The sequence below is a fragment of the Brassica napus genome, chromosome C5 (assembly GCF_020379485.1).
Source record: "Brassica napus cultivar Da-Ae chromosome C5, Da-Ae, whole genome shotgun sequence".
Lineage (NCBI taxonomy): Eukaryota > Viridiplantae > Streptophyta > Magnoliopsida > Brassicales > Brassicaceae > Brassica > Brassica napus.
This window is the reverse complement of record NC_063448.1, coordinates 19943945-19956719: the sequence shown is the minus strand read 5'-3', so window position 1 is coordinate 19956719 and position 12775 is coordinate 19943945. Positions and strand designations below refer to the sequence as shown.

General features: G+C 34.1%; 1 protein-coding gene across 1 annotated transcript; it reads right to left on the bottom strand.

Moving 5' to 3' along the window:
• Positions 1 to 628: 628 nt before the first annotated feature.
• LOC106435106 (receptor-like protein kinase HSL1) lies at positions 629 to 4226 on the bottom strand. The gene is made up of 2 exons (XM_022703143.2): positions 1515 to 4226; positions 629 to 1306 (listed from the first exon to the last, which is right to left on the bottom strand). Exons 1-2 carry the CDS (start codon positions 4105 to 4107, stop codon positions 912 to 914), a joined length of 2988 nt encoding a protein of 995 aa, XP_022558864.2. The 5' UTR covers positions 4108 to 4226; the 3' UTR covers positions 629 to 911.
• Positions 4227 to 12775: the final 8549 nt, after the last annotated feature.

Here is a 12775-nt window from a genome sequence, read left to right as displayed (position 1 = left end):
CCTAAAGACCTTCTTTTGATTTAGATGACTTAACTACTTTTTAAGAGTCTAAACTAGATATTGTATATAGAAATATATACTTGTGGAAGATATAGTATTCGCACTTAAATACTCCAATATCAATATTGTTTTATGGTCAAAGGGTTTGCTACGATTTATAGACTTATAGTAATTTTTGAAGAAAGAGATTAGTAAACACTACGTTGTTTGTATTTATATATTATGTAGTTTATGTCTTTTTGTATCTTAAGTATTTAATAATTGATTAGATACGGAAAAACCAACCAGACAGACTTAAACAAGTGTCCCAATAAGAGAGCTTTTAGCTGGAACTTTGATGTTCTTAGTCATCTCATAAGCCAAATCTTGTTACCTCTGATGCCTATGTACGTAAAGTAAGAAAAGGAAATATAAATAACAGAACCTGAAATTTGAAAAAGTTGGAGAATTTAAGAGCCATGTGACTCTACAGTCACATACTGTCAACACACACGAGCCTCCAATAGTTCACTAAAAATGAGAGAGCCCACGCTTTAAAGATGGATACATCAGACATGTTCCTTCAATAACCTAGAATCTGTTTAGCCAGATATGGAAACTATTTTAAATGCATGTTAACACCAGAAGCTGGCATTTTAATTTGCATTTATGCAATGAAAAAAGAAACTCTTACAAACCAGAGTTACTACTAATAGCTTTACATTGGAAGCTGAAACACCAATTCCTGATTTAGGAACATTTTATATATAGATATATGATAAAACTTAACATTCACTGATACCCTCTTTTAAACCAAAACCCTTACAAAAAAAAAATGGGAGGAGAATCTTAATTAAGTGCCCTCATTCACAGCTTCAAGCAACCAAAAATTGAGAGCTTTTGGGGCAATAATAAAGTAGACTTGTTGTGACTCAAGCTATACTTCCCTGGTCTGAGGCTTCTTCATTGTAGTAAGGTGTTAACTTTCCATCCTTAGTCTTGTTATGGCTCTCGTCGTCTCCACCGCCGATTTCTTGCAACATCTTGACCACACGTCTCATTGAGGGTCGGTTTATGGGCAAGGGACTCGTGCAGAGAAGCCCAATGTTGAGGATTTTGCTTATCTCTTCTTTGAAACAAGAGTCAAGTTTCGGGTCTATCACATGCTCCACGCCTTTCTGATCCAATGTCGAGCAGACCCATTTCACCAAATCTTTTTCTCCTAATTCCGGAGCAACCGGGCGTTTCCTAGTCACCATCTCAAGTATGACTACCCCGAAACTGTAGATATCACTCTTCTCGTTCACACGGAGCGTGTATGCGTATTCTGCAAGTAGTTTGAAACAAGCAAGAATTAAAATCTTACAAATCCATTAATAAACAAGTGTGAACGTTGTGGAGCCAATGATTAAGACATGTCTCAATGGACAGTGAATGCACATTTAAGTCTCTCAACTACTATACCTTAAATGTAGTTCGTGTGAATGTACATGCAACATGTACTAATTAACCAAACACATTAAAGTTAGTCTAACCTGGTGCAATATAACCGCATGAGCCAGCGATCCCTGACATGGACTTAGGAGCTTTTCCGGTCAGGTCCACCACTTTAGCCACTCCAAAATCAGCAACTCTTGCACCATAGTCTCCATCGATCAAAATGTTATTGGACTTAACATCTCTATGCACAATCGGAGGAACACAATCATGGTGAAGATAGGAAAGACCCTCGGCCGCATCTAAAATGATCTTAAACCTAGTTTGCCATCCCAACATACCTCCTTTGCTGCTGTGAATCAAATCTCCCAAGCTACCATTAGGCATGTACTCATAAACCAATAGCTTGCAATCTCTCGTGGTGCAGCAACACCATAGCTTCACAATGTTCTTATGCCTAATCTTACCTAATGTCTCTACTTCAGCCTCAAAGGCCTCGTCTTTGACTCCACGTCTCTCGCCTTTCTCCGGATCAGTGTCTCCTGTTTCCTTACCTGATCCTCCTGTCCATAAACGTTTAACCGCCACGGTCTCTCCGTTGGTGAGTACAACCTTGTAGACTTTACCCGAAGCTCCAGCTCCAATCACATTGTCTTCATCCAAGCTTTCGAGAATCTCGTGCTCACTGAATCCGAGTTTGTGGAATGACATAAGCGTCCACTTTGATCTCTCCACAGCTCTTTCTTTCTTGAAAGTCTTGTACTTGAAGTAGAACCAAGCAAGTCCCGCAACAAACACCATTACCGCAAGTACGAAAATCGATCTCAGAAGCCATACGTAGCCCTTGTTCTTAGCTTCATCCCCAGAGCCACACAGACCCTTTATGTCCCCGCACAGCCCCGGATTCCCGAGGAAGCTGTTCTTGTACATCTCCTTCGCTAAAGAAGGCGGTAGCTCACCGGTTAACCGGTTATACGACAGGTTCAGCTGGTTTAGCTTCAAATTCTGTAACGAAACAGGGATGTTGCCGGAGAAAAGGTTACCCGAAAGATCAAGATAGTTCAAGACTGACAAATTCCCGATTTCGACCGGGATTTGACCGGAGAACTGGTTACCGGCTAAATTCAACTGGTTTAGCTTTTTCCAGGATTTGATTTTAGGAGACAACTTCCCTGTAAACCGGTTACCGTGAAGATCAAGAGTACCTAACTCACCCAGATTCATCAAGCTATCAGGCAGCGAGCCACTGAACTTGTTTCCGCTCGCCGACAATTGATTGAGGTTGTCCAAAGACCCAATCTCCTCCGGCAAAGACCCGGTGAACTCATTGTTGGTAAGTATCAACTGCGAGAGATTCGACGCGCCTCCGATAGTCTTCGAAACTTCACCGGAGAAGGAGTTGTTGACGAGCTCAAGCAAGTAAACGTGAGGCAACCCCCAGAAACCGGCGGGAACTTGACCGGAAAACCGGTTATACGCTAACCGGACACGCGTCAAGCTACGACAATCTCCAAGGCTCTCCGGTAAAGGGCCTGAGAACGAGTTGTGGATAATCAGCAACTCCTCCAGCTCCCCTTTCCCGCAGAGCTCCGGCGGCAACTCGCCTGAGAATTCGTTTCCGGAAACGTCTAGCCATTTCAACGGCGAGTTGCGGCCGAGGTCACGAGGCAACTCGCCGGTGAGGCGGTTTCCGAAGAGCCTGAGCTCGTACAAGTTGGGAGACAAAGCTATACTCCTCGGAAGCTCGCCTTCGAGATTGTTCTCGTAGAGATTCAAACTCTCTAACGCGACGCGGCAGAGCTCCTCCGGTATAGACCCGGTTAGCTGATTCATCGACGCGTCGAAAAGTCTCAGCGACTTCAGCTCCCCGAGCCCCCGCGGGATCGCTCCGGTGAGCGAGTTGTTGTAGAGCTCAATCTGCACGACGCTCTCCAACCCGCGTAGCGAGCGAGGGATGGGACCCACCAGGTCGTTGAGCGCGAGGTCTAAGTCAACGAGTTCGGTGAGTCGACCCAGCGAGTCGGGAATCTCACCGACTAAACGACATTCCGTGAGCCACAAGACCTCGAGGCTCGTCAGGTTCCCGAGCTCCGGCGGGATCCGACCCGGAGTAAACGGGTTGTAGGACAGGTTGAGCATCTTGAGCGAGGTGATGTTCCCGAGAAACGGAGGAACGGCTCCGTCGAGGAGATTGTAGACGAGAGAGAGAACCTCGAGGTTTTCGAACCGGCCGAAACTCGCCGGAATGTCGCCGGAGAAGTTGTTCCCGGTCAAGTCGAGGGACGTCAAGAAGGGGAGATCCGCGAGGGTGTGGGGAAGCTCGCCGGTGAGGAGATTCTGGGAAAGGTCTAGAGTCTGGAGACTCTTGCAAGCTCCGATGTCGAGGGGGAGCGTGGAGTTGATGTCGTTGTCGTACAAGGAGAGGTCTGACAGTTTGGAGAGGTGGCAGATGACGGAGGGGAAAGGTCCGGCTAGTTTGGCGCCGGAGAGGTCGATGGAAGTGACTGAAGTGAAGTCTCCGCCGCAGTAGACGCCGGACCACCGACAGGGCGAGTCGTCTTGGGGGTTCCAGGAGGCGAGAGAGGAGAGTGGGTCGTCGAGAGAGTGTTTGACTTGTTGGAGGATGAAGCCTTCTTGGTTTAGGGAGAGAACGGTGGGAAGAAGGATCAGGAGGAGAAAGAGAAGATGCATGTTTTTTTCTTGTTCTGTCTAAACGGCGATGAGAGATAGAGAGAGAGTGATGAGAGTGTAGAAGGAAGTGATAATAATAAGAAGTCTGGAAAGCTTTGACCGCTGACATGCTTATTGTTTCTACTATCAGTGAGTTTATATACAAATATTTTTAATTCGGTTGCAATTATTATTAATATCTATGTGCAGTCTTTTCAACGTAAATTACAACTATTGTCTGTTTTAAAATTTATTTCAGATAATAAAAGAGAATGTTGTAAATAATGATATCTACTAGTCAGTCTTATGGGAACATTTATCATTTATTATTTCCCAAATTCTTCTCTCATTTTTATTAGTTCAAAAACCTTTATAAATCAATACTCAATAAAAATAACTAATTATATTTTTTTTTAATTTAAGAATAATTAATTTTAGTTAAAACAACCGTGGAATGTTGGAGAATAAGGTTGGCTGATGGTTAGTGGTGTTGTTAGCTCTCTTTGGGAGAAAAAAAAACAAGAGTCAATCTCAGAAGAAAAAGTTTTTGATGAATCAGTAGTGCTTGTTTTTTTAAAACATAAAAAATTAATCAGTAGCGCTTGTTTTCAAGACTGTGGAGAGTAAGCCTGAGACTTTTATCCGAGATCAGGATTCAATCTGATATTCGATCCGGATCTGATCCGAAAATCTAGATATCTGGAGGGGCCGAATCCGGATCTGGATAATAAAATGTTGGATCCGTCAAAACCGGATCCGGATCCGGATATCTTGATTTTTTAATCCGGATATCCGGATCCGTAAGTTTTATTAATAATTATTTCAAAAATAGTAATATCTATATATAAAAACTAACTTTATTTAATATATTTTCATTTTTATAATAGTATATGTAAATTTTATGTAAATTTTGTAATATTATACATAGAAATAATTAAAAACATTATATATTTTTTATTTTAAATTATTTTTAATATTTTATATATATTATTATTATTATTTTATTTATTTTAAGGATCTAAATCCGGATCCGGATATCCGCCGGATATTACAATTTTTAGAAGGATATCCGACACCCGGATATCCGAGAACCCCAGATCCGGATAAAGATAATAAAATTATGGATCTGCCGAATAAAGATCTGGATACCTTAAAATTGCCCGGATATCCGATCCGTTCCAGGCCTAGTGGAGAGTGCTGGGATCAAACTAAGAAGGTTAGTTTCTATAGTCGTGTAATACCTAGATTTTGCACTAATTGTACTTCTATACAAAAAAATGTTTTCAGTAAAGTCTGAAACCATAGACATGTTGATTAACCTCGTTAGAGAGCAAATTGTGTTTGCACTTTGGTTCTTGCTTTTATACTAGTTTCTGCCAACGAGTTTAGTTATACAAGGGTTATGTAAGTTACTGCAATAAGACATGTTTTTTTCTAAACAATTAATAAGACATGATTTTGTGTGGAAAAAGAAAGATATAGATATACCATATGAAGTTTAGTAATTTTAAGCCTATATCTTACTTAAACCATCTCTAATGGTACACAAAATTATCTATATATTTTACTCTATAAGTCTATATAGTTTAGTTATACAAGGGTTATGTAAGTTACTTCAATAAGACATGTTTTTGTAAACAATTAATAAGACATGATTTTGTGCGGAAAAGAAAGATATAGATATACCAGATAAACTTTAGTAATTTTAAGCCTATATCTTATTTAAACCATATCTATCCCAAAATTATCTATATATTTTACTCTAAAATAGAGTAACTCTATTATATAGTTGAATTTGTTCCAATTGTTAACTCTATAATAGAGTTACTTTATAATAGAGTGCAATATAGAATAATGTTATTTTTTTATTCTATATTTGGAGTAAAAAACCAACATTATTCTATATTTCACTTTATTATAGAATAACTATATTATAGAGTGAACCATTGGAGTAAATCCAACTTTATAATATAGTTATTTTATTTTATAGTGAAATATATAGATAATTTTTGTGCGTCACTGGAGATCTCTTTACATAAATCATATATACATTTGTACATGCTAATAGCGAGAACACATCGATGAGTCTAGGTAGCAGCTATTTAGATTGGTTTTAGATATTCCCTCTCTTGTTCAAAAAAAAAAAGTTTGTAAACTATAAAAATATATATATATTTCCGTCTAAACATAACTAATATAATGTATTTATAATTAATGTAATCTAAGTATTTTATTTAAATATAAATATATATTTATTTATTTTTATTTTGGATAATAGATTGATATCCATTCACATTTGTTTTTGACTTTTACTCTTTAAATATATAAATTTAGAATCCATTTAAATATTGGGAAAATTACATTTTTACCACTTTCATGCTACCACTTTTCATTTTTACAATCACTAAAAAGACATTTTCAAAAATACCTTCTTCATTAAGTACCAAAAGACTTTGAGAAAAAGACAAAAATAGCATTAAATCAAGTTTTTGTTCCCAAACTAACACTCAAGGTCAAAAGTCACAAAAATAGCACTTAATATTTTATCAAAAGTCACAAACTTAGGGTTTAGAGTTAAATGGTGGGGTTTAGGATTTAGGGTTTAGGGTTTAGAGTTTAGGGTTTAGGGTTTAGAGTTTAGGGTTTAGGGTTTAGAGTTTAGGGTTTAGGGTTTAGGGTTTAGAGTTTAGGGTTTAGGGTTTAGAGTTTAGGGTTTAGGGTTTAGGGTTTAGGGTTTAGAGTTTAAGGTTTAGGGTTTAGAGTTGAGAAATGAGGTTTTGGGGATAAGATTTCAAATTTTGAAAAATGAAAAAATTAAAATTTTCAAAGGATAAACTTAGAAAGATGCTATTTTGGTCATTTTAGTTTTGGAGTGCTATTTTTGTGATATAAACTTAGAAATGTGCTATTTTGGAGATTTGCCCAAAGACTTTTATGCTCATGTTATTTATATATAATAATAAATAAATATTTAAATAAATAAAAATATAAAAAAACAAAAATAAAATTTTTAATTTTTTTTCAAATTATACTATTTCGATATTCAAACCTTAAAACTCAACTCTAAATCCTAAACCATCAATCATAAATCCTATTTTTTTTTTAAATACGAACCCTAAACCCTAAACCCTAAACCCTAAACCATCAATCCTAAACCCCTATTTTTTTGAAATAAACCCTAAACCCTGAAACATCAATTCTAAACCCTAAATCCCGAAACATCAACTCTAAACCCTAAACCCTAAACCTTTAACTCTAAACCCTAAAACATCAACTCTAAACCCTAAACCCTAAACTTCAACTCTAAACCCTAAACCATCAACACTAAACCCTAAACTATCAACACTAAACCCTAAACCTTAAAAAATAAACTCTAAACCCTAAACCCTAAAAAATTAACCCTAAACCCTAAAACATCAACTCTAAACCCTAAACCCTAAACCTTCAACTCTAAACCCTAAATTCTAAACCCTAAACCCTAAACCCTAAACCCTAAAACCCTAGAGTTGATGTTTTAGGGTTTAGATTTGAAGATTTAGGGTTTAGGGTTTATGTTTAGGGTTTAGAGTTGATTTTTTAGGGTTTAGATTTGAAGGTTTAGGGTTTTAGGTTTTAGGGTTTGAATTTCAGAAAAATATAAGGTTTAGGGTTTAGGATTTAGCGTTTAGAGTTGATGTTTTAGGGTTTTGATTCGAAGGTTTAGGGTTTAGGATTTAGCGTTTAGAGTTGATGTTTTAGGGTTTTGATTCGAAGGTTTAGGGTTTAGAGTTGATGTTTCAGGGTTTAGGGTTTAGTGTTTAGAGTTGATGTTTCGGTGTTTAGGGTTTTAAGTTGATGTTTTAAGTTTAGATTTAGGGTTTAGGGTTTACGTTTAGGGTTTAGAGTTGATGGTTTAGGGTTTAGGGTTTAGAGTTGATGTTTCGAGGTTTAGGGTTTAGAGTTGATGTTTCATGGTTTAGAGTTTAGTGTTGATGTTTTAAGTGTATATTAGTTAACCATATGTTTTTTTTGTCAAAGTTAATCAAAAAGTTATAAATGTCTTTTATCCTTCATTAAAGATGAAGGTAAAGTGGTTATTGTAAACATGAAAAGTGGTACTTTGAAAATAATATTATTGGCAATTTCCCTTAAATATTTATGTTTTTCTATTTTGATCTGGTGTCTTTTAGTTTAATTCTTTTCAGTTTGGATTAATTCTTTGGTTTTGAAATTGGCTTTTTATTGTAGTTCAGTTTTGTTATACGCGACCACGTAAATGTTTATTTCATTTTGTGTCAAATTTAAGATTAACTATCTAATTTAAATGTTTTTACATGGTGTTGGTTACTCATATATATTACTGTTGGACATTTAGGCAATTAGAATAAGATCATGTGGCTCATTTGATAATTTAATATTGTGTCGGCGAATATTTATTTTAATATATGTGATAATATATTAAATAATTTATTTCTATTTTGATGTTATAATATAAATAAATTCATTCAAACTCTATGACAATGTTGTTCATATATCTTGTAGTGGAATGAATTTCTCTATTAATTATAAGATAGATATTAGATCCAGTTGTTAGGGCCACCATGTGTTTTTTACAAACAAAATTTCAAAACTATAAATTTAAAAAACAACAATACAGAAATTTCACCCAAGACATGTTTTAATTTGTAGGGTTTCCTCAATTCAAAAAAAAAAAAGCAAATCATTGCTAAGTACTCCCTCTGGATTTAAATATAAGATGTTTAAGGTTTTACACACATATTAAGAAACAATAAATACAATATTTTAGTTGTTACTTTTTGATTATATCAATAAAGTTTCACCACTCATAATTTTACTTTTTAATTTATATTTAAATTTTAAAAATAAATGCATTAATTATATCTCAAAACATCATACATTTGTATACAAGATAAAAATATAGAACATCTTACATTCGTATCCGGAGGGAGTAATTAATACACCTACTATTTTAGATCTTGCAGTAAAATTTGTGATAGATACAATTTCCCCAACAACGAGATCAACAAATAATAAATGTGGTGTATGAGATTTGCCATTTGTATGTACCTATATAGTAATTAATGAATAAGATTCATTATTTCTTGATTTGTGAACAAACAAAAATGAAATAAGCTCATCTATGTTAAGATATAGTAGTATAAAGAAAATATGAGATCAAATTGTTGATAAGCCAACCGTTAATGATACGTGGAGTAGTATTTTGGTTGTGTAATTATTAGATAATGCATGCCAATCTCACTCAATACTCACTCCAAGTTGTCTTTTCTTTTGTCGCATTTTTCAATTTTGTTTTGTCGTATTAGAAACTCAGAATGTTATGTTGCCCTACATAAGATAACATATCATTTTATGATCCCACGTCGAAAGATATTTGCAGTTGAACCTCCACCTCACATAACACCGGCACACTTATAAGTATTTCTCTTTAATCTTTCTCACACATTTCGGTATTTTTCTGCGTCTTATCTATTAAAATAAAAGTTATTACTTCTTTCATCTGTGATATTTTTAATTGGATTATCATTTAAATTTTTTATCAAATGTATTTCTTTAATGCTAATAATATTTAACTTTTTAGTTACTTTAATCATAATATATATTTAAAAATTCTAAAAATTCTGTTGAAAAAGATTACAACAAGATTTTAAAATGTCAAAAACCGTATATATATATATATTCACTAATTTTATAATTAGTAATGAAATGTCAGTATACATACATACATATATATATATATATATATTCAGTTATCTTTTAAAAATGAAAAAAATTTATCCTATTTTATATACTTTATAATAATATCTATCATTTTAAAATAAAACCATTATATTGAACTAAATATGATAAAATTATTTTAAATTGATAAGTTAATATATTTTATTTTCATAAATATAAAACATCTATGCTAAAAAAATATAATATGTTGGTAGAATGGGTTAACATTAGTTAGCTATATAATACATGTATAAAAATTAACCTATCTTAAACTTTTTTATATACAATAATTTATTATCTTAAATGAATAAACATAAGAAAATTGCTAAAGGAAATCTACCATTCTGAATTATGTGGCATGATCATAATAAATTAAATACAAAATATTTTTCAAATATGTTGTTTCATGAAAAAAAACTGGTTTGATAATCAAACACAAATTCAATAGAAAAAATTTGTAATAAGAAGCACATATATATGTGATGATTTGAAATAATTAATTAATTTACATCATGAAAACTATTAAATTATTGTATTTGAAATAATTATATAAACATTTAAATAAATGAATAACATTAAAAATATATACTAATTATGTAAAACAAATATCTATATATATAAATGTGAAAATAAATAGTGCGGATCAAAATCTAGTATTCATTTAAAATCTAACAACCTAATTATGTACGTGTGTCCATTAACGTAATCTAGTTCCAAAAATAACATACTTACCGGACGTAACTATTGTTTTAATTAGTCAGCACATTGTTGTTCTAACATTGCAAATATTGATTCATTTTAAGATTAGTGTTTTGAATGATGTGTTAGTAGTAGATTAACAGCAGCAGCAGCAAAAACAACAACAAATTGCTAAAATGTTATTTTTTGTAAGTAACAATTTATATAAAAAGTTAATTAAAATCTTTATTAATTTTACAGGAAACAGTAACCAAACATTGTGAGTGTGGTACTTTTAACGTGCGAATGAAGTTACAGACAAGTAAGAGCAGCATCATTATCATAGAATCGCACTTTAATAGCATTTACTTTCTTTATATTATTTTTACTATATAACTTTGTAGTATGTTTTTTTTTGACTAAAATATAACTTTGTATGTTAGTTTGGAACATTTCGAAGTCGTTCCTATTTTTGTCTCTATATAGAGGAAAAATTAACAATTTTTATTTTTTATTCTATATATAGAGTAATGATGTTACAGAAAAAAATATATTGGATCAAACTTCACGTCTATCATGAAATAATTTATTTTAGAGGATAAATATCAATATACATTAGAGATGGTCTTTTGTTATCACATTCATTTTAGTATCTTTATTTTTTTGGTTTCTAGAAGGCCATAACAATGTTTATACTCATTTTGTCAGCTTAGCCATTAACGTACGTAAGTAAACTATATCATGACTATACATTTGAACCTAACAAAATACTTTAAGACTTTCAGATTTCTGAACAATAACAAACAAAATATCCACGTTTTCTACAAAATTGATCATTACTTTAGAAACCAAATAATTTCACTTCCATCACGTTTTTTTTTTTTTGGGGGGGGGGGGGGGGGGGGGGGGGGGGTGTTTGCCCAAAAAAGAGATATGAAAATGAAATCGAGAATACGAAGCAAAAGCTCAGACTTAAAAGATTGAACTAAAAACAGCTCTTTCAAAGTGAAAATCGTTCCGGTGGCCGGCGTGCATCTCGCCGTCGGTCGCCATCTCTGTTTCTATTTTGTTTTTTGTTACCTTTGTATCATATAATCGATCTTTAGATCGAAATAAACTTCCGGTTAGCGGATTACCCTTTCGTAAGGCGACTTTTGTTTTACCGACCTGTTCGGGTTTCATATCATCCCTTTCACTGATCTTCATTTCAATTCCGATGGCTATTGATCTGATATCTTTTTTCATCGTTTCAACTTTATCTCTTCCTAAAAGAATCAGTCTTCACATGATATATCAGCCGTGTTCTATGTCGTCGAAGTGAAGCATCTTGGACTGGAAGAAGAGTGAGTTTGATGGATTTATTAAGTCTCTATGAAGAAGATTCAGCAGAGTTGGCGTTTGACAACGGTCCAACAAAGAGTCTCCTTTCATCCCGACTTGAACTTCCTATGTGTTTAATTAACGGTGAATCAAGGTCCCTCTGATCAGTTTGTCTCGGCTTGAGTGAAAGGCGTCTTCCAAGTGAGTACAAGCTTTAGTTGACTTGAAGTCTTGCGGAGGTTCTGATGGAGAGCTACGCCGGCGAGCTACTCCTATTCGGTGGTGGAGCCAAGGTTGGTGGAATCAACAGGTGTCTAACATGCGTCCTACTATCCAGCCACGTAATGCCAACATATGGGGATCTGCTTACACGTGTTCGTTAGATTGTATGCTCTATTTTCAGATTGTTCACGTGTTGACTTTAAGTCTAATTAAATATTGTACTCATGTTTAGCCAAAAGGCTTAATGGAAAGTATGTTGACAAAAAAAAAAGAAAATGAAATCGAGAAAAGTAGAAAAGAGAGTATTCCCGAGACAAAGCCAAAGTTGGAGACATCGCACCGGTGTCTTTTCATTCATTCATAGGGACTGCTGCATGCAATCTCGATGTCTGTTTATACCAAAGCAAAAATGAGATTCAACTTAAACAGCTGCTCTACTTTTGTGTGTGTGTGTGTGTGTGTTTTTTTTGCTTTCCTCAATTCATCCAAGGAAGGAACATTTGAGTAATAATGAATTGTTTCATCGTTTGTTCTAAAATACGGCTTGTATATGTTTTTTTTATCAAAGCAGCTTGTATATGTATTATTATTATATATTTATATGTAAGAAGTTATAAACAGAGCATTTAGTCACAACAATTCATTGTTCTATTATCTACTGTATATTTAAAGTAGATACAACAAAAAAAGTCAACAAATAAACTTTTTTTACAAAAGAATCTACGGTATAGTT

What these genes read in the sequence shown, in the direction of transcription:
- LOC106435106 (XM_022703143.2), bottom strand. Translation starts at nt 4,107, where the DNA reads ATGCATCTTCTCTTTCTCCTCCTGATCCTTCTTCCCACCGTTCTCTCC. An exon ending in ATGCGGTTATATTGCACCAG is followed by an intron (nt 1,307 to 1,514) that starts GTTAGACTAACT and finishes AACTACTTGCAG; the next exon opens with AATACGCATACACGCTCCGT.